Below are 23,135 nucleotides of genomic sequence, written 5' to 3'. Positions count from 1 at the left end.
ATGAATGTCTCCTAGTAATTGAATCTGCCATCACAGATTTCTGGAACGTCGACACATCTCAATTAATTCCAACAACAAAAAGTAACAGTAGCGCGTCCAGTGCCAAAGCTTCATTTCCATCTCGCCTACAGTTCTCAATAACTGGAAGACTTTGATGGATCGCCTCGTAATCCAGCCAATTATTGTGCGGCTTCCTTATCTAAAGCAAACAGATTGACCTATCACAAGCACATTACAAATATTGCTCTTCAGAGATACGGCTGACGAGACTTCAACTTGTTGTCGTCTTCCGCCTAGTTACTCACACTGATTCCGCTATACGATATTGACAGCGGCGTAACGATACCAGACGTTATCAGTCGAAATGAAGGTTGCCTGCGCTACCCGCAAGATATATGAAGACTGTTTACTATCAGTACCACCGACTTGTTGTATACGGTACAGTTTACTTAAGAGTACACCTACTTAATGTGTGCTTGATATTTCTATTACGTAGTATATATTATTTAATTATCCTACCATTTGCTACAGACGACCAATGGTTGGAGAGGTCTGTAGCAGTGGATCAATGAGATTATCTGTGACAATTAAGTAAAGAGATCAGCACTGAGATGTTAGTTTATGAAAGCAAGGTCGTAAACACTCCAAGAATCAATCAATTTCTTGTCGAAGAAAAATCTCAACATTTATAATGGAGAAAATCTTAAGATGAACATCGAGTGTTTGTCTTACCATGGTGTTTTATTGTTGGTGTTATTGTTATTATTATTATTATTATTATCATTGTTGTTGTTGTTGTTATCATTGTTATCATTAGTATTATTATTATTGTTATTATTATTATTATTGTTGTTGTTGTCATTATTATTATTATTGTTATTAATGTTGTCATTATTATTATTATTATCATTGTTGTTGTTATTATTATTATTGTTATTATTATTGTCATTATTATTATTGTTGTTGTTGTTATTATTATTATTATTATTATTATTATTATTGTTATTGTTGTTATTATCATTGTTGTCATTAGTATTATTATTGTTATTATTATTATTATCATTGTTGTTGTCATTATTATTATTGTTGTTATTAATGTTGTCATCATCATTATTATTATTATTATTATCATTATTATTATTATTATTATCATTATTATTGTTGTTGTTGTCATTATTGCTATTATTATTGTTGTTGTCATTATTATTATTATTATTATTATTATTATTATTGAACTAGTTATTGCTGAAAGTAAAAAAGCTGGCATTTACAGATCTCTCTCGTACTACATCCATTAAAAATTAATCGTGACAAATATATATGTTTTTCTCATCAGATATTTTTTTCTGAGACACAGGCGAGGTTTAATTACAATATTGTCCCATTGATTGGAATAGACGTAGTTTTATAATCTGTTTTAATCAATATACATTCCCATACAGTAGGAAATAGAACTGTTAAATACACTGACCAGCACTCCTATAACTGCAGTCATTAAACGGTTCTTGGAAGTCTGTCTTTCATTATTCCTTTCCTACACGCAGATACCTTTCTTCCTTGCAGGAGTGGGTAGACGAGAGACTAAGGTGGGATCCTAGAAATTACAGTGGATTGAAGGTGCTGCGGATGCCATGTGATAAGATATGGCTGCCGGATATTGTCTTGTACAACAGGCAGGTTTTCATCTTTGTAAATTAACATCCTACATTATTTTTACATAGGTTTTGCTATTTATTTTTTGAGTGATTCTTTTTATCGATTGATGGTCGAAGTGTTGGATTGATGAGTTAATTGATAAGTGCGTGGGCTTTAACATCACTCTCAAACAATGTGTATAATATGCACAACCCTTACATGAAGAACTTTCATTTCGCCTGTTGAGAATAAATAACTACAAGGAAACATGGCAGCAGGTCTCTTGCAGGGCATTTACATTTCGAGAAATGTGTAAGAACGTTATCCTTGCTCTATATTAGAGACAAAAATGAAACTTTGCTTGCAGTGGAATGTAGTAGCTTAAGTACACATTGTTACACGCACAGGGGTATTTACTTGACCGAGCGGTTGTCAAACCCTGGCGCGATTCTCGCTAGAAGTCATAAGTTTCCCCCAACGTTCCAAAGACTTCCATACAACTTCAGTTGTAAATTAGAAAGCCAGACGTGTCCATTCTATACCTAAATTTTACTGTGATTAATGCAAGACCACGGATAAAACAAGCTACCAAATATCTATCAACCGCACATCTGCATGGTTTATCTTCTTCATGTTCCTGTACCGCCAACCGTTCACGCCTTAGAAAATATACGAGTATCCCCTTACACTGGGAACTAATTTAACTCCGCCACCTTAGGCCAGTCAATGTATGCTTTCCAGGCACATTTCGCCAATATAACTACACCACATTTGACCCCATGGCGATATAACGGTATCTGCCAAGTCCCTTCTTATTTATTCCCTTGTGTAATTTACCGGTTTCCTACCGTAAATACTGCCACTGCAGTCACACCACCAATGTACACCACTAGATTTTAATATGGACTATCTTACGACAGGGACATTCATTCGGTTTTGGCCTGAATTCACTACTAGTGAACCATGGCATGACTATCTTACGACAGGGACATTCATTCGGTTTTGGCCTGAATTCACTACTAGTGAACCATGGCATCATGGAAACTCACTAACACTTCACTCCGTGACGTTTGCTCCTAATACTTAGCTAATTATTTCGGGCTAGGAATATTTCCATTGCGCCGAATTCCAATAATCACACAAATCTAAGAATTCCTTAAAACGGGGAGCTATATCCAAATGCGCATGCTCCATATGTATTACACTATGTGAATAGGCATTCATATATATATATATATATATATATATATATATATATCTATCTGGTTGTGTGTGTGTCTCTGTATATGTGTATGTATATTGTGTGTGTGTGTGTGTGTGATGATTTAACGAACTTAGAGAATAATTTATTGGCATTTACGTCTCTCTTCCTAGATTCAATAGTATTGCTGATTAGTAGATATTTCTCAAACCGATTAATTAGCTGTCAGCTAGGTTCGATCTGAATAATGAAACATTTTCAGGCGACTTTTATGGCAGCATAGTATAGTTTCGTAAATTGGTCACAATTCGTATGCTATGATATCTTGGGATATTCGTGCCTATATTTTTTTAGCACTCAGCGATATGAATAATTGTATAATTTACTTTTTCGGTCGTGATAATTGTCATGAAATACCACTCTACGGCTTAGTAAGGCATGGCAGGGTTACGAATTTCACTTTCTTGCTATAAATAAAATTTGCTATCATTTATCAAGAAGACTGGCGTGCACCGCCATATAGCTTTTGGACAAACAAAAAAATTGGAGCGTTCACAATGGGATGCTAACTCTGGATTGTATGACTGTATCCAATAGTCCGTGAAATATATCGCTCTGCTCACATCAATGTGTGCATACTTATACCCAAAGATAAAATATGAACCAGAAAAAGGGAAAAAAGTCTTGTTTAACAGACTTTAAGTCTTTTCGTTGGGGGGAGATAAGCGATTAATCAGCGGCGAAGATAATTGTGTCATTATTCGGCCCAATAAGAACAGTAAATAAAAGACCCATTTGTTCATTGCTGTGAATTGCATCTGATAATTTCCTTCCTGGTTGTTGTAAAATTATTATGTCCGTTTTGCAAAATGTTAGGGTCCTTTTCAGTCTCACTCGTGTGAAATCCATATATTTCTCAATTCTCCTCTTTGTTTTTCTTTTCTTACATCCAGTGATTGTTCATTCGTTCCATATTTCATTCTTTCATTCATTTTACTCATAAGTCTAGTCTTTTACTTACCATCTTATATATACCTACCTTTGTTTGTTCGTCCGTTTTATTGTGCAAGTAAAAAACCTGTAGTTAATATCTGACACTAGTGCTTATAAAATGCATTATTGGTAGAGAGATGCCATTGCTGACTTCCCTTTTAATTGTATAACAGAGTGACATTCTATTAGGCTGTAAGTTTTTTTTTTTCGCTCTGGGAACATCGTTTTCAGTTAACTCTATATATAGAAAAGTAGGTGTCATGTAACAAAGTTTGTCATTGGGCTTATAACACTGCCCTTAAGGTGAATTTAGGAATTAGAATGGTGTAATCATTTTAGGTTACTAACTGATTTTAAATCTAGAGACTGCCCTTAATGTGAACTTAGGAATTATAATGGGATACTCCTTTGCGGCCACTAGCTGCTTTTAAATCAAGAACTTGTTACGATAGTAATACAAACAGTCATGGAAACTTATAATCATTGAATCTATGTAAATATATTATATCCTGCAAATATTTTCATTTATACAGAAAGTCTAAAACAAAAAATTGATTGTAGTAAAGTATGATCTAAAGAGTAGGATATACAGGAACAAGGTAGAGTAGGATATACAGGTACAAGGTAGCCATGTTTTGTACATTTCTACCATGAAGTCTGAAAAAGCAATTTTTACGCTGACTGGTTTTATTATAGACGGTTTTGATGTGAAGTTTGAGTTATTGTCGACGTTCACTAGTCCACGTTCACGTCTTTCACTTTAAATTACATCATTTCACTAAGAAAACTCCTGTTAATGTAATTATCTAAGACGGGCTAATTCTAGCAACAAGAGACTTTATAAATCGAGTTGGCGTCACTTTAGCACTTTATCCACAAAAGGCTGGATAGAGAATCCTTAATAAGCCTTGTGAACAATGGCTGAACGTCTAGATGGATATTTTATCTTCTTGATTTAATTTATTTTCAAGATAAATAATTCACTTGTCTCGTGCTGGAAATAACTGAAAACAATTGCTTCAAACATAACAAAATATTGGCTATTGCGGAATGTCAGGTCATCTTAATACAAACTGAGTAATGGATTATATTTGGCGAGACAACGGATTTGGATAGAACGTTATATTAGTATGAACAATTATTTTAATGTAACATTGCCTCGCGTTATATTATGATGAAACAAATATAGCTGTAAATCATGGTGAAATCAAAAATATACGTGTAGGCGTTTGTAATCTAATCTAACAATATTTGAAAACCCCATGCGGACACATAGTTTAAATGAAAGATGAAAGATAGATTTAAGATAACTGCTACCGAAATTGTAACAATATACAAAATGGTGGAAGAAAAGAGATGAAATTACGGCTAAGGCGGATGCAACATTAAGACTTCATGGAATATTTGGTTTTAGCAAAGTAGAAAGAAAAGTATCACTATAAAGGTTTTAGACTTTTGTAGCTAACATAGATCAACTACTAAATGATTTTACTACCTTTACCTTGATCTTCAGGCGCTTTCATGAGATGTGTGGCGGTAAAAGATAGTTCCAAAACTAGCGTGAAAGATTTTGCGAAGAAAATTCAGCAAGCATAAAAACGTGTGGCTGTTTATTTTTTTATTTTATAAATATAATTATGTAATTTTAAAACTAAATTTACTACGGCCTTTCGAAATGTACATAACAACGGCTACGCGATCAAAACATTGAAACTTGCGATGCAGCCAATTCCGTCTTATTGTCACCGTTTACGATTCGAAATGAATACTATATGAAAGCACGCTGGATACTGATGGGAATCATCGCCTAGAAAGCAAAGCATCCATTAGGGTCTTTGGTTCCGAATTATTGCTGCATAACGACGCATAAGAAATGCTTGACTAACTTTACTATCGCGAGTAAGTCAAGAATGGTTAATGGTGCGACATTTTTTCGAGTCGCACCAGGTGGTCGAAAACCACTGCCGGAGAGTAATCTGAGAGATGTCCCAGGTAATCGAAGATCTGTTTGTATTTTATTCGTTTACAAGACGCCATGCGGCCTCGAGGAACAACGCTGGAATGGCCGAGATCAATGGGAAAATTCTACCAATCTTTTGCAGCTGCATCACTTCAGACTATTCTGACTTGAATGTCACCAGGGCGTTATTTTGTTTGGCTGTATTAAAATGTTTAAGTTGTACTTGAATCAACAATGAGGAGTCATTTCCAGTTAATTGTGTCGGAGAAAGCCTCAATGTAACCCTACAATCGTTTCTTATTGCGCTCTTTATTTTTGAAAGTCGTTTTTTAGCTAAGGCTTACCTCAACTTCATAATATGACTTTTTAATTCTCTTTTACAACTACAACTTAAATAATTACGGATTATCCACTGGTGGGTCATTAACGCTCATTCGGCCACATGCGCCCTCCAACATCAACATTATCAGAGAGCATCACAACCATGCAGCTGTAATAGACGGTAATTGCAGGAGCAGCTCCAGGATAGGCAGCGGTGACTTCAGTTACACTTGAATGAATGTGAACCACATACTGTCTGTAGAGGTCCAGATGTCCCCATGAAAAGTAATGAAATCGGGTGCAACGTAAGAAAGTCATTCTGAGAAATCTGCAGATCTGTCAACGTGTTATTCCATGTATGATCACAGTTTTTGATATGCACGTGCGACATAATCGCAATAAAATTCAAGCAAAGGATATTCAGAGGGTTATTTACAACTGTTTATTTGCACAGAAAGATCAGACACTCATAGCTGGTATAATATGATTTCATTAACATGCTGACCACCTTGCGCCCTGGCTAAAGATCGATATGTTACAAATAAATGTCTTTGTGCGCCGATACATCTCTGGGTAGTCATTTGCTATAACTGCTGAACGTGGACTCCGTGCAAGTATTTGGGAAGTATGTGAAAAGACAGCTCTTATGTACCTCCAGAATTCATAAACGACATCGAAGGGATTATCACTGGTATCCATAATACTAATTTTGTCAACACAACTTTACCATCAGCATTCGAAATTGAAACATTGTTCATAGCTCTTCGATAAAATATGACTGTGCGTTTGGCTCCGAAAATAACTTTGTGAACATCTCTGCGAAAAAACCGAACATATAACTGATGGGAATCGTGTACAAAATTATAATGAGGGCTCAGAAAATCGTCATCGACGCTGTGCAAATCCCATGTTGTCATTGTGACTATAAAAAGGATTAATCTTCTATAGATGAATAAGCGGGTTGAGCAGAGCGGCCATTAGGCCGTCGTGTTATATTATGCACATAATCGGCATTTGGTCCATGGGAAAAATCATAGACGGGTCAGCAGATCTTGCATAACTATTACTTTCGAGTTCCAGAATAATTATTCTTTGATTTCCTTTCCATCAATGAAACAATGTGCGCTGGTCAAGAAGGCCATACTATATTTACTGACATATCCAATCATAATACTACGGGCGAAATCATTACCGCTAACGATGTTTTATAGCGGTTTTTCCATCGAGTTCTGGGAAGGTTTCACATGGAAGGAAATACCCGAACGTATCACGCACCTGTAGCTCTATTTGTCTTCTTTGATCAAGAACATTAGCCACGTACGAATAAGACTGAAAATAGTGTTTGCTCTTATCTATCTTCACAGGTGCGTCCACGCCAGAAGCGGTATCGGATGTTGCTTCAAATTGTGCAATGATTACACATGATCGGTTTCATCTTAAACGTTAACGATGGCTTCGCTGCTCGCGTCATGGACAGTCCACAACTCTAGTCCGCTTCTCATTACCACGTCTGCCATCACTGCATCAGACGGACGTTGTTGAGCATTTTCATTGATGATTTTACTGACTGACGCGGGCATGTTGTCTGTTGATTAAAAGTGTAGTTACCTTTGGTTCTAACCTCGGTTCACAAGTAACTAATTGTCCTTGAGATCTCAGATCGATTGAATCGCTCGCAATCCCAGATTTTTCAACCCACTCTCAGCAAGGTTTTTGATGCTATCAAAAACACACACTGTATAAACAGTCAATGTACGATTGTCATTGAATTAAATATTAAGTTTTTCCTCTAATGTATTGTTGCAATGTCAAGGTCTCTTCACGGCGATCTATCATGGGCCCGTCCTGGTACACAGGCATAAAACGATTATGTGTCAGCCAGTGATTGTGGTATGGAAGATATACGCTCTATATCAAATCACCTGGTTAACATTTGGGGCAGACACAAACAGCATAGCTTGTGAAAGCTTAGATTCGCAACGGGTTAAATTGATCTGAATCGTTGATACAATCCTGACAATGTCTGGAGTAATATAGCATCCGGAGACTCCTGGTCAAGCGCTTAAGATTCGTTTGTCCTCATAAATTCTTTTAATGTCTTCAGGCCAACATAACATTGTTTTTTTTATTAACGACCGTGCAATGTTATGCTAGTACGGTGCAGCTTTAATTGATATTGACAACGCTGAGTGTGAGCTTCGTGCTCACGCATGAAAACTGTAGAGTCTTTGTTGGTCTTTAATAAAATACACAGTCGCATATCTATGTTGGTTGATTCCATGTCGTACACGACAATAGAATTTAAACTTCTTGCTCCGTCGTGCCATCGTCCATTGAAAACACAAACGAGTTATTAATGGAAGACTACCAAACAGCCGTAATCGGATATTAGACCAATACGTACAACCTCGTGTGCGTGACTCCCCGCGGAGACTGAAGTAGAGAAAGGCTCGTCAAATGCTGGTTTCAGAGACAAGATTATAATAATTGCGGTAACGCTCCATGTTGTATTTACAACACGCTGCATCGCAACAGTTATTTTTAGTACAATACATAGTGTCAATTGAAATTACTTCAGAACTCACCATCATGGACGTAATATCCATCACTGAAGTCTTCAGTGAGTTCATCCATCAACAAATGAAACGTCTCCGGGTTCATTATGACATTGGCGAGCAAGAGCTGACACATCGATGCAGACTCTTTAATGTCTTCTGGTGCGCTGTTGCCAACGCGAACCAATCCCACGTGTGTTTCTAACCTGTCCACAAGCTCATTTAACTGTTGTTTGGCCACTGACACACAATCAGCAATAGGTAATCATTGGACATTACTTAAACCCTCACTTTTCTATGTCGGAATACTAGATTGACGTTTATGTCTTTTAACGTCAAACTTCAATTTATTCCAATGTCTGGCAGATGCTTCTTGCTGATCAAACCTCTCCAGAATACACTTGGCATAAACTTTGTATGCTTGCAGACATTTTCTATTTCTCGTGTGCATAACGTTTGCAGTGACGAGGAAAACAGCGGAAAACGCTACATCTTTTTTGGTGATTTCTTTTAGGCCTGCTTTGTTAATTAGGCTAGGTGTCTGTTTCGACTCGGGTAGTGGTTGTTCAAGCCGTGTAATTCTTCCTTGCGTTTTCGTAATCTGCTCTGGCAACTGTTCAATGACTAGGAATATTCTAACAATCGGACTCGTTTCTAGTTTTGTTCCCATCATCACGTCGGTAGTCTTTACGATTTTATTCTCTTGGTCTGTTCTTTTGCCCGCTTTTTGGTCAGCGGTACAAACGTTTGTTCGAAGACATCTGTGAGGTCTTCCCGTGTGTACTGCTGCAACTGTAACATATCTGTTACACGTTTGCATGCATCTAAGTACTCAAGTAGAAGATCCAGTGTGTCGTGTGCGGCTTTGAAATTTTTCATTGAATATGTTTATTGCATATGTTAAATTGATTTATCAGATGCTTGTGTGAACCATGTTTTATCCAAATCCGCAACAGGATATTTTCCACCGGGAGGGGTGACCACAAACGGACCATGGGCCACTAGTCAAATATACTGCAAGGATCTTTACGAGACCTGGATGACATCCGCAAACGTATCACAAGTAGTCATAGTAGTAGACCGAAGAATGTTTGTGAGACAATGCGCTCCATTGCCACAAAATATCTTTAGCATGTTATATTTATCTCGGATAATCTCATAAACATGGGCGTAACGTTGTCTTACATATATCACTTCTTAGCTATTGTGTCAACCTCGGGAAAATATCCTTATTATTATCAAAGTCGTCAATGATAAGAGCACCATCAACTATAAAAAAAAAGAAATCATTGATGGAAGATTAGCTTCTTGGAGATGATTGAAGCAAATCCGTAAATTACTTTAGTTCATACCAACACGGCTGATCATAAGCAGGCAGCGCAATTGTATACCCAGATCTCACGTTAACCATCTCAAAATCAGAGTTAACAACAGCTGGGTTTGATCTGATCCGGCCGGACAAAATAATCAACGCACGTACTGAGTCTGCAAATATCACCATGCTTGGGTAGTTTGATCAATGCTATGTATATTTAATTTAATTTATATTTGATTTAATTTAATTGTCTGTATTTTTCAAAGCTTGTTGTTTTCACTCTTTCTTTTGTTACTGTGTATTACTTCCCAAACACGTAACATCAGAATTGGAGGCACGTCAGGGATTTTTTAATTTCGGCTAAAATATATGAGAACTTTGTTTTTGAAATTCCCCTAGTTTCTGAAATTTTTAATGAAATCGGTAAGCATTTTCTAAAATATCGTGAAAAGGGGAAATCTTTCTTTCAAGTCCTACCCAGGACCAATTAGACCTTTTCAAACAAGACGAATTAATTCAACTTGTTAGAAAATATGATCTTGCTGAGGTAAAGGCTTCCTTAACGAAGCAAGAAATAACAAATACTGTGATTCAGTATTTGGTAGAAACGAATATTTTGGATAAAAGTGCTTTGGTTTCGATCAATAAGTCTGTATCAGACTATGATATTAACGTAAATGAATTAGAATTGAAATACAAGATGGAGGTCGAGTTGAGGAAGCTGGAAAGAAAAAGAAGAAAAATAAATGCAGTTGCAGTTGCATTTGGAGAAAGAGAAAGAACAATGAAATTGGAAAAAGAGAAAGAACAAATATAATTGGAGAAAGAAAGAGAACAAATCTATTTACAATCGGAATAAAGAGATACAGACAGACAAATGCTAGTACAAAAAGAAAAAATACAGTTACAGAAAGAGCAAATGCATTTATAATCGGAGAAGGAGAAAAAACAAATGCAAAAAAAGAAAGATAGAAAGAGAGGGCATATCAACTTAGAATAAAAGAAATGAAGCTGGCAAGTGAAAAGCACATTCCCATTTCAAATAAAAATTTAAGTTTCGATGTTGCAAAGACTATAAGGTTAGTTCATCCTTTCAAAGAAAGAGAAGTAGACGAATATTTTACTCGTTTTGAAAAAGTTGCTGAAAATTTTAAATGGCCAAGGGAGAACTGCACTCTACTGTTACAATGTGTATTCACTGGTAAGGCTAGAGATATTTACAATTCACTGTCATCAAAGCGGTGACTATGTTACGGTTAAGGAATACATCATTATGGGTTATGAGTTAGTCCGTAAAGCTTATCGGCAAAACTTCAGAAACTATAGAAAAGAAGCTGGACAAACTCATGTCTAATTGTTTGAGAAAAACAGCAGCTATATGATAGAAGGTGCTTAGCCAAGAAAGTGGAACTGAACAAGATTATGAAAGTCTCAAACAACTTGTATTACCTGAAGTGTTCAATAACTATGTCCATGGTGAAATTAAGACATATTGACGAGCATAAGATCGAAACATTGGAAAATGCTGCTCGTGCTGCTGATCAGTATTATTTAACTCATAAAGTTCCCTTTATAAATAAGACTTCCATTCAAAGGTCTTCTGGCAGAAAAGCATTTGAGCCTAATAAAAAACCCTCTTAATCTCAAACTGCAGCAACGTTTAAAACTCAAGTTCAGATACGATTGACCAACGATCTTTGTCTCATCCTACGTGTAACTGTTACAAGAAGAAAGGACATACTATTTCTGATTGCTACAAATTGAAAAATAGGCATCAAAATCAAGACAGACCTATTACAAATGCTCTTTTGCTAAGAGATCAAGGTCACGGTTATGTGTTGAAAGCAATATATATGTTGGGTCTAATAATCCCAGTCTAATTTGATTATGGAGAATTATGAACCATTCATATCAAAGGGCTATATATCACTCTTAGGTGATTCGGCCAATCCTATCCATATTAAAATTTTAAGGTCCCAGGAGCTTCTCAGAATCTTTTATTGTCACGTACTTAGACTTTTTCTGAGAAGTCTTTTTCTAATGAGAGTGTTCTTATTTATGGAGCAGAGTGCGGCTTTGTTAAATGTTCCTCTCCACTGTGTGAATGTTTTTTTTTCTGACTCAGTCTCAGGACCCGTGTCAGACGGCACAGTGTCTGTTTTACCCGTTGAGTGCATTCATTTATTACTTGGCAACTACTTAACTGTAGACAAGGTTGTAGTTAATCCACTTGTAAATGTAATTGTTTGGATCAGAATGTCGACCCAGTTGAAAAAGAATTCCTTGATTTATTCCCAGCTTGTGCAATTACCAGAGCTATGGCAAAGAAAGCTCTTTAGAATTATGTGGATAAGAAAAGTATTCCTTTAGCTTACATATGTGATGGTCGGGCTTTCAATGAGGTCACTTTCACTCCTTTTTGGAATAACCAGAAGGTATTGAGCACATTGATCCTCATTTAACTACTCATTCTCTTCATTCTAAGCAGGGTGACAAACGACAATCATTTGTGGTCGAACAGGAAAATGATCTTGAGATCTCCTGTTTGTTTTAAAGGGCACCAGCTGATGACGAGTGGTCAGTGAATTACCAAAACCTTACAGACAGGAACTAATTAGTCTGGCCCATGAAACGTCTTTGACTGATCGTTTATGGATTATAGATTAATAAGACTTTTCACAAGAACTTGACTAACTTCTAATGGCCAAAAATCAAATGTGATGTTGGTAAATACTGTAGATCTTGTCATATTTGTCAAATGGTAGGAAAACCCAATTGGAAGATACCTATGGCTCATCTGCAACTTATCCCTGCATTGGACGAACCATTTAGTAGAAATATTGTAGATTGTGTTCGTCCCTTACCTAATACCAAGTCAGGTAACCAATGCCTGTTGACCATTATGTATGCGTCAGCAATGTTTCCAGAAGCAATTCCTTCAGGAATATTAAATGTAAAACAAATGTAAAAGCTTTGATAATGTTTTGTTTTTTTTTATAAAAACTAAATTTGGTCTTCCCTAATCTGTCCAATCTGATCAAGGCCCAAAAGTCATGTCTGGAATTTGCCAGCAAGTTATGTACGAATTAGGCATCCAACAATTGAAATTTTTTGCCTATCACCTTGAGAGCCATGGGTCATTAGAAAGATTTCATCAGACTTTGAAAAATATGATTCGATCATATTGTTTTGATACGGGTAAAGAGTGGGATGAAGGTATTCATTTACTATTGTATGCTGTTAGTGAATCAGTTCAAGAATTTATATGCTTCAGTCCGTTTGAAATGGTTTTAGGTGACACTGAGTGGAACATTGATGTTGTAAGAGAAACTTCTTTCTAATGACGATACTGAAATTAATCAACTTGATTATGTTTCCAATTTTAAGTACAAACTGTCCAATGCCCATGAGGTCGCAAGAGCAAATCAGTAATCAAATCACTAAAAATGAAGTCAAGATATGAGACAAACTAGAGGGAAAGGTGTTTTCAGCCTGGTGATAGAGTCTTGGCTCTCATGCCCATACCATAAAATCCTCTTCTGGCCAAGTATTTTGGTCGCTACACAGTTAACAGAAAAGTAAATTTAAATGACATCATAAATACTCATGTGAGGCTAAAGCAAAACAATTTTGCCATAAACATGCTGAAGGAGTATATTGAAAGAGATAGCCAGGTTAAACATGCAATTAATTTAGTTGGACCTATCACACTCATTAAAGATGTAAGTGAAAGAACATCATCGGATTCTACTGATATGGGAGTGACGAATCTTCGGAATTCAAAAAGTATGAAAGATTTGGACCCGAGTCTCTCACTTTTGCAAGAGCATGAAAGAAACGAACTTAAACATTTATTATCGCAATATGAGAACTTATTTCCAGATGGTCCTACAAGAACAAACATAATTTTTCGTGACGATGAAATTGTAGATACCTAACCTGTGAAACAACACCCATACAGGATGAACCTCTCAAACAGGAATACTTAACAAAAGAAATTCAGTATTTGCTGGAGAATGATTTTATAGAGCCCAGGAAAAGTGACTGGAGTTCACCATGTATACTTGTTCCAAAACCATATAAATCTTTCCGTATGTGTATTGATCATAAGAAGGTGAATAGTGTGACAAAAACAGATTCATTTCCGTTACCATGACTCTGTGACTATATTGATAAGATCGGAAATGCCAAGTATGTCACCAAATTTGAGAAGGATTTTGTCTAATTCCACTAAAGGAAAGAGCAAAGGAAATTTCAGCATTCGTGACTCCAGAAAGAGTCGCCAAGTACTTTTCAACGTCTCATGAATATGATTACCTCTGGTCTATACAATTGTGATGCTTACATTGATGATGTCATCATCTACAACGACACCTGGAAAGAACATTTAGCAAGAATTCGAAAATTGTTTGATAGACTCACAGATGCAAGTTTGACAATTCATTTTTCCACAAGTGTATTTTGCCGTACTAGTGTAACTTTTCTAGAACATTTCGTGGGGCATGGACAAGTTAAACCTATAGATGCTAAGTTCAAGGCTATCTCTAAATTCCCTGTCCCTGTTAAGAAAAACAAACTGATGTGATTTTTCGGTATGGCTGGTTGCTATCGGAAATTTTTTTCTATAATTGCTGAACCCCTGACAAATTTATTGAGTGAGAAAAACAAGTTCCTTTTGACTAAAAATGTCGTGAGGCTTTTGACAACTTGAAAGCTATACTGTAAAGCGCGCCAGTTCTTACAGCTCCAATTTTCAGTCAATCATTTAAATTGTCTGCTGATGCAAGTGATGTTGGGGTTGAAGCAGTATTGATTCAAGATCATCCAGTGTGCTATTTGTCTAAGACATTAAATAAGCACCAAAGAAATTATTCAACAATCGAGAATGAATGTTTGACTTTGATATTGGCATTACAACATTTTGAAGTTTACATTAGTTCAGCTCCTTCAATTATCATGTTTAGTGACCACATTCCCTTACTTTTATCGGCAAGATGAAAATAAAATTCAAAGACTACTAAAGTGAAGTTTGTTGACATCAGGTACATCGAGGAGAAAAATAATTCAATAGCAGATGCACATTCTAGTGTATAACAATGTATTATTTGATCTACAATTTATATAATTCATAAGAGTTCCTTTTAACCTCATGTATAACTAGTCTATGGTAAAAAGAAAGCTTTAAAATATAAATCTTTCTTTTTCTTTATAGGAGAACTGTTATGTATATTTGATTTAATTTATATTTGATTTAATTAATTGTCTGTTTGTACGTTTTAAATTTATTTCATTTTTAATTTCATTACATGTCAATGTATTGCAATTTTGTTTACTAGGAGTTTGATATTTTCCAAAATATTCATTTTGACATGAATCTTTTCATAAATACCTAATAAGAGAAACAGTGTTTCTATTTTTGACTTAGTTCCCGACCTTGATTCAGAAATCACTGAGACAAGTAAACAACTTTCTATATTTAATTTATTCTTGGAGTAAAATCATTGGTTTTTATCAAGATCATATTGGGAATTTGTGACTTTCGATAGTAAGTAGCCCTATTTCGTAATTTTGGGTTTTCCAATTGCGCAGTAGTTAGATTTATTAGTGATGTGTAGAGAAATATTTCTCAGAGTTGGTCGTTTGCACTGGAAAGTGTGTGTTTGTGACCAGTTTGGAGTTATATTTTAATTTTTATTCAAATTATTTGGATTCTAAGAGATTAATTCTTTTTCCTGGAAATATTTGAGTGCTCATACAGAATTCTTGGACAAAAGAAAATTCTTTAAATTTTATTCGGAAATTCAAATACCGGAATATTGTTTGTGAATCGGCAAAGAACTGTGGACACATCTGTACTATAAAGGATATATCATACGTCGTCGCCTTCCGTTTTGGATTTTTCGTCGGGACTCGAACCTGAATTCATTAGAAAATTTCATAGCTAGGACTTATACAATTTAACGCGTTGATTAATCTTGGATTGTTTGTACATTTGATTCTTAAAACCGTAAATTCTTTTTTTTTCCCTCCATTCCAGGGAAACAAATCATTTGTTATATTTTTCAAAACTTGTTTTTTTCACACTTTCTTTTGTTATTGTTCATTTGAGCCTAAACACGTAACATAAGATCAATAACGGCAAAACAGAGGTTCTCTTTCTTCCTGATGCCATGTTGAATGTCACTTGTCTTCAAGAACTGCAAATATAACACAAGTTTAACGTAACTGTAGAGCCAAGATCGCTGAAACTTTTGTTTTGTGTAGAGCAAAGAAATTTACAATAAACAAAATGGGCAGCTCTGATGTCGGTACTGCGTTAGCGAGCAAGTCGGGGTCATCATGGAGTAAATGTCGTGCTGATAAGCACATTTCTGGACACAATTGGTTCGGACATGTAACACGACTGGTTATACAGCTTGATTATGCCAATCAGCCAAAGTCTCTTGAAGGATCCATCAAACACGTCGATGCTGCATGCTACCAGAATGATCTCGCATGTAAGGTATCAAGGGATATTCGTTCGCATCAACCTGTCCATATAGATCTTATTCATCGGTTGAACGCGAAAAATCCTACACTCGAAGAAAGAATAGCCAAATGGGTCATCAAAGGATTATTAAACCTAAAATTGCCCTCTTAGGCAGACAAAGTCCAATCAATTGAGTCAGAATAAATAGATATGATCAACAAACTAACAAACATGAGTAAGAAATGACTACCTTCCGAGCAGACTTTGTCCGAAATAAGCTACAATCCAAACGGTCATAAGAAAAAATAAAACTGTGATTGAAATTTTAGCAATCGCGGAAAACGTTATCAATTGGGGTGCTCGAACATGGTTGACCAAGCAATTGCTGCGACAAATTTACCTAACCGCGCCAAGGAAGATTTCGGTTGGAGGCTTGATGTGATAACACATAACAAATTTCATCAGGCTTATTTGTTTATTCTGCATAGCCACTGTTGTTGGATCTGGGCAAGTAAGTTCTCGGAGCCGTTGCTGCATTATTAACAAAAGCTGAGATGTTTGTTCTTGTTGGATACGTTAATATTCATCGCGACCAGACTACTGTGGAATATTTAAACCGTACGATTCCGAATATCAGTACGCTCAAGAATTGTTAACGAAATTGTTAATGAAGTGTCGAACTCAGAGTGAACAATCTCACGAGCAGGTAACATGATCTTCATCAGCCATACAAGCATTGGATCAAAACCTCCTGGGGAGATTTGGCTGAAGAGTATCACTATTACGCATAAATCATTTACTCATCCGTCTGCATTAAACTCTCACAGAAACAAATTTGTTCAATATATGCATGCTCCAAAAAATTTAGAAAGCGGACACCATTGTGCTACTGACCCTGTATGGTCCATCGATACATTTGCAATTTCAGACCCAGTTGATACACGGATACTTTTGCAGAGGTTCTCCATTGTTTTTTTTTCTTTTTTCTTTCTCGAACATGTGGTTGCTCATCAGCTTATATATTCTTTAATATGAAATATTGTATTCTTATCCTCTCAATTTATGATGTTTGTCAACAGAAACCGATATTTCACCATATCATGTTGTATAGGATGGTAGTTGACATTATGTAATTAATTACTTACAAATGATGCTGTAAAATAAATGTTAATAGTACATGACAAATTATTATTTCATATCCAAGACCTTTTTACGATGCAGAAACCTCTGAAATGTAATATGAAAAAGATCCTCCTGTGCAAATAAAATTTTGCTCAACCAGGTATTTGGGATATTTGGTAATATCACTTACCGTTGAAATAGTGAATCTCACCAACTGGAAACTGGCCATTCATTGGTCGCTCATACGGAGGAATCTGAAACATGTTATAGTCCTCGTTTATGAGTTATGTATAATTATTGTACTGTCCTCGAATTTTGAAAATATGTGTTTCTATATATTTATATCGAAACAAGTCTTCACGGAAATGCCACCATTTCATAGGGTCCTTGGTTGTCTTTCATATTCTTTGTTATTACAAATGAATTTCTTGCTACGCATACGTCACGCGTTTCAGTAGTTATAATGGGTGGTCTAGTCAAGGTCAGCGACTTCATTTTCATTCTGCACAATATCATGGATTTTTCACGCTCTTTTATATCACGGTTGGCCATATTTATGTCGTTGCTGTACCAAGATAAATACTTAGTCTGTTAATTTACCACATTGTTCCAGATTGTTCCGGATACGTATTTGAAAAAATAACACAACAATTTTGAGCTTTTTGACATAGATATATAATACATTAAAATGATTTATCGATTTCGTCCTTCCTGTGGTAATCGTTCCGGAATATATATATAATGTATTGACGTGACTACCGGCAGATTTTGCTTTGCCAAAAATGATTTCCTGACAAATGGATAGAATAATATATGCTGCTGGGTCTTGCTTTTAAAAAAGAAATCATTCAAGCGAGCGAAAAATATCCAGTGTATTTACAAAGAGTATCCTCTTAGAAATGTTAACGGATACTGAATACGCAAAAAGGAAGTGGCTCTCTTGCCCTTAGCAGCATCTTGATGATTGTGCTGCTGGTGTTGTTTACACTTCTAACCTGTACAGTAATTGTATATTTAAAACGTCATAATTTTTGTTCCAAAACAAGAATAACATCTACATTATTTTACGTTAGCCTAGTTTGCTTGGCAAAATTATTCACGATAGATTTAGAATTATATTGTACTGCACCATAGCACATGTACTCGCGTATGATGTAAAAGTAGTACAATCATCGGGTATAAAAGAAGTTGGTCAATCTCAGCTTCATCTCTAAAAACCCAGCATTGATACAACTGAAAAAGAAAGTAAACATTTTGTGTACACTGTCAATAAGGAAACTTTAAGCTTTAAGTTGATTGCGTAAACGTCGTCGGAAACCATCTAGATATTAGTGATGCTGGAATAAAACAGGTCTCTAAATGTACTAAATTTGCGCTTACCCACTTTACAACTATCCAGCTCGTGAAACTCTTTTTGTCATGAATATCAGTGTAAAGTACCAATGTCTCATAATTATCCCGTCAAATGTCTTGAGAATGATGTAACACGGACAAATATACACTCTTCAGCAAGAAAAGGATTTTGCTTGGTTTATTGAGGACATAAATACATATACGATACACAGTTCATAATACTCTTTGAATTTCTGTTACCTTCCAGCGATTGACTCGTCGATCTCAATCTCGATCTCAAAGCGACGAGAGAAACATTGTCCCGTTGTGAAAGCCCTATTTTAATTCAACAAAGGCTACGAGTCCACTAATTTTATTTTTATTTTACACAATTAAATGATGGCATCAAGCTACATCCTATTTGGTTAAACAGTTAGGAGAGAAAGGTAATGGAAACAGTATACGAGTTTAGCGTGAAAACGACAATTTGATATGTAGAATATGACTATGTGGCTGCAAGTTTGACTGAAACAAAGGTCACTGCTACTTATGTTGAAGAAAATCATTTGAAAGAAATACAGATGATGGGTTGAGGTTTTACCACATTAAATCGAGGGATCAAAGAACTCCAGATAACGGGTTGATGTTTTGCCACATTAAAATGAGGGATCGAATAATACCAGATAATGAGTTGATGTTTTACAACATTTAATTGAGAGAGCCAATAAAACCAGATAATGAGTTGAGGTTTTGCCACATTAAATTTAGGGATCAAATAACTTCATGTAATGGGTTGATGTTTTTCAACATTAAATTTAGGGATCCAATAAAACCAGATAATGGGTTGATGTTTTGAAACATTAAATTGTGGGATCCAATAAAACCAGATAATGGGCTGAGGTTTTACCACATGAAATTGTGGGATCCAATGAAACCAGATAATGGGCTGAAGCTTTACCACATGAAACTGAGTGATCCGATAAATCCAGATAATGGGTTAATGTTTTATCACTTGAAATTGAGGGATCATATAAAGCTCTTCACAGATCAATAGACATGATGATGGTTGAAGCAAGGAAGGAGGAAACCTTATAAAGGCTATGGATTAACATATTCGTTAACTTGACAACTAAAATATTGGGACCACATAAATTCAAACTCGGTGAAAGCCAATTTCAAAATGCAAACTATTCCTTGACAGGTGCTACCTTCCTATCTTTACCGAGGAAATATCCGAAACCAGGCAAATTATGTTAAGTGATCGAATTGCTGACAAATAATAATTCTTGAAATGAGACAGGATATTATGGATATGTTTTACGAACAGGAACTCTCTCTCTCTCTCTCTCTCTCTCTCTTATATATATATATTTTTTTTCTTAGATGAAAAATTTGGAAACAGAACAAGTACAACGATACAGTGTGTTTCAACGTATTATACATTGATAGCACATTAAAGGTGCTTTCAACTTCAGAACAGCAAGGTTAAAGCTCAGCTCATATCCTTACGACCACTTTGCATCACTACGTAACAGCTCCAAAAGTGAAATTGCACTATGTTGTTAGTGATGACATTATCTGTTCTAGCAAGTTATTTGGTTATGAAAATATGTTGCATCGTTGCATACAAATATACTTTGCAGAAATCTAAGGACACATTTAAACTGGGGGCTAAACCCTCTCGTTAATGCAAATATAGTAAAGGATGGTATCCCAAAGGCTGATTAACAATGTGACAGGGCGACACGAAATGTTAAAGGATGAAATATAACCAAAGTGGATACAAATTATGTATGAAAAAGGATTATGATGATAATGTTCCTATTGTAAGATCTTCCAGGTATTCAAATGACACGTGACAGTCAAAAAGTATCAGAAATTTAAATTTAGAAACATCAAAAACAGTTTGTACCATACATAAATAGAGCGTCAAGTATATTGAAATTAATGATTGCAGGAGCTGTTAGAGTTTACCTTTGGAAATAGTGCCTCTAATCATGCTGAGATCAATCTGTGATAAAAGCACAGTCGTGCTTGGCGCGTGGCCATCGCTCAGTTCTGTTAGATTCTTTTTTACAATTTGAATTAAAAAAATGCAAATATCAACACCACTAATGATACAAAATTAAATGTTCAGCAATATTTACAGTGATAACCAAAAAAAAACAACCTTAAAAGAGTCTGGAAAATATTGATTCTTATTTATACCAAGATCAAGCAGCGAGTGACATAAGGCAAGAAGCTGAAAATATATAAATTTCAGGATGGATCTAATGTTTTATTCATACAAAATTTATAGACGTTCCTAAAACATAGTTTACTGTTTAAGACCATATTGGCTTGTTATGGATGGAAATTAAGGATCTTAGTCGGTAACTTCAATTTAATTAGATAAGCGGTACCACGGAACAAAGACGTATAACATAACTTCCGCTTTACTTCGTGCTTTACAAACAAACCGATAGTTGATGGAGTATTCATCTTGCGTTATTCTCTTACGGATGATAGACGTTATAATTGCCCAGAGAGGAGTTAGAAAATTGAGGAGATTAGTTTTCTGGGAGATAAAAGGAGTTAATCGATTGCTTATAAATTGGTCATAATCGTTGTCTAAAGTGGAATATCACATATTCTTATATCTACACAAAAGACAATATACAGTATTTTCTCACAGTTACCTTCGAGATTCGTTTATATGATTAGTTTTAACAGACGCATTTCCCAAGCATTATATAATCTACGCAACATTTAACGATTTCTTGTAAAGAATTGTTTCAAAATTTAGTGGGTGGGGTAATTTAGTCCATCAACATACCTGAATTTTCAGCAAACTATTCATCTTCTATTAAATATTTTTCCTCTTTTTTCTTTCTTTTCACAGTTTCATTATTTTCTATAATGTGGCAAACAATGCTCACAAATATCCTGATTTGCTTATACATACGTTGAGTAAAAGGACGAGTATTATTATGCAAAACGTCCATCTGAATGCTGAAATTTTCATGTAATACAATGTATCTTCGTCTTCTTTACTTCAGCGCCGACGACTTCACAACTGGGTACATGCAAAGCAAGGCAATGGTGGATTATACAGGAGTCGTCTTTTGGCCTCCTCCTGCTAAATTCAGGAGTTCATGCAAAATAGATATTACATATTTTCCGTTTGATGATCAGTCATGCAAGATGAAATTCGGCTCCTGGATCTATGACGGTTTCCAAGTGGACGTTACAAATCGGTCAGACAAGGTGGACTTGGCCAACTACGTGTATAGTGGAGAGTGGGAATTATTATTGATAAAGGTTGTTCGGAATGAGGTCAGATACGCATGCTGTCAGGAATTTTATCCGGATGTGACATTTACAATTTACATGCGCAGAAGGACGATGTACTACCTTTTCAACATCATTTTTCCGTGTCTTTGGTTGACTATTTTGAGTTTACTTGGATTTTGGTTACCGCCAGATTCGGGTGAGAAAATAACTCTTGGAATAACAGTATTATTGGCTTTCTCTGTCTTCATGTTGTTGATCGCAGAGAACATGCCAGCAACGTCAGAGTTCGTGCCCCTGATAGGTGAGTCTAAGAACTGGTAAATAGTGTGAGCGTGCGTGTGCGTGTGTGTATGTGTATTTGTGTGTGTGTGTGTGTGTAGGTGTGTGTGTGTGTGTGTGTGTGTGTGTGTGTGTGTGTGTGTGTGTGTGTGTGTGTGTATGTGTGTTTATGTGTGTGTGTATTTTTAACGTAGCTTTAACCATTTGAGTCATATCGCTACAATGTATACAGTGTGGTAGTTTATAGTGATGTCTAGCACTGGGGCATCATGCCGCGGACATGTGGCATCATGTCCAACCCAGTCACATTATTCTAACACCAGGCTGACCAGTCCTAATACTAAATCTTAATGCTGAGCGCCAAGTGAGGCAGCTGCTAGCACCATTTTTATAAGTCTTTGTTATGACTCGGTCGGAGTTTGAACCCGCGACCTCCCACATCCGAGTCAGTAGTTACTTATGTTGACGTGATAACAACGTCGTTACTATGTCTAAATAATTTCAAGATGTCAAAAATACTGAAGAAATCTGAACTTACTTTGAAATTAAAATTTTGCTCTTATCACAGCTTGTAATCCAAGACCTTCTAGAATAAGATCGATTGATAAAGACCTAAATTTCAAAAACAACACGAATGTGATTAGTCCTTTGATTTAATTTTATGTACTTTTATCAAGTCA

General features: G+C 35.8%; 1 protein-coding gene across 1 annotated transcript in view; it reads left to right on the top strand.

Annotated features, from left to right (window-relative positions):
• Positions 1 to 23,135, top strand: part of LOC149802012 (neuronal acetylcholine receptor subunit alpha-6-like) — a 225,373-nt gene that overhangs the window by 199,702 nt on the left and 2,536 nt on the right. Inside the window, exons 3-4 of the mRNA XM_089956412.1 lie at positions 1,564 to 1,673; positions 21,942 to 22,477. Coding sequence (XP_089812538.1) covers positions 1,564 to 1,673; positions 21,942 to 22,477 — 646 coding nt within the window. The remainder of the gene's footprint in view (positions 1 to 1,563; positions 1,674 to 21,941; positions 22,478 to 23,135) is intronic.

This window comes from Sinohyriopsis cumingii, chromosome 4, assembly GCF_028554795.1.
Source record: "Sinohyriopsis cumingii isolate HCF-2022 chromosome 4, ASM2855479v2, whole genome shotgun sequence".
In the NCBI taxonomy this organism is placed as follows: Eukaryota; Metazoa; Mollusca; class Bivalvia; order Unionida; family Unionidae; genus Sinohyriopsis; species Sinohyriopsis cumingii.
Note: the sequence above shows the minus strand (reverse complement) of the source record. Positions and strands in the feature narration are given on the sequence as shown.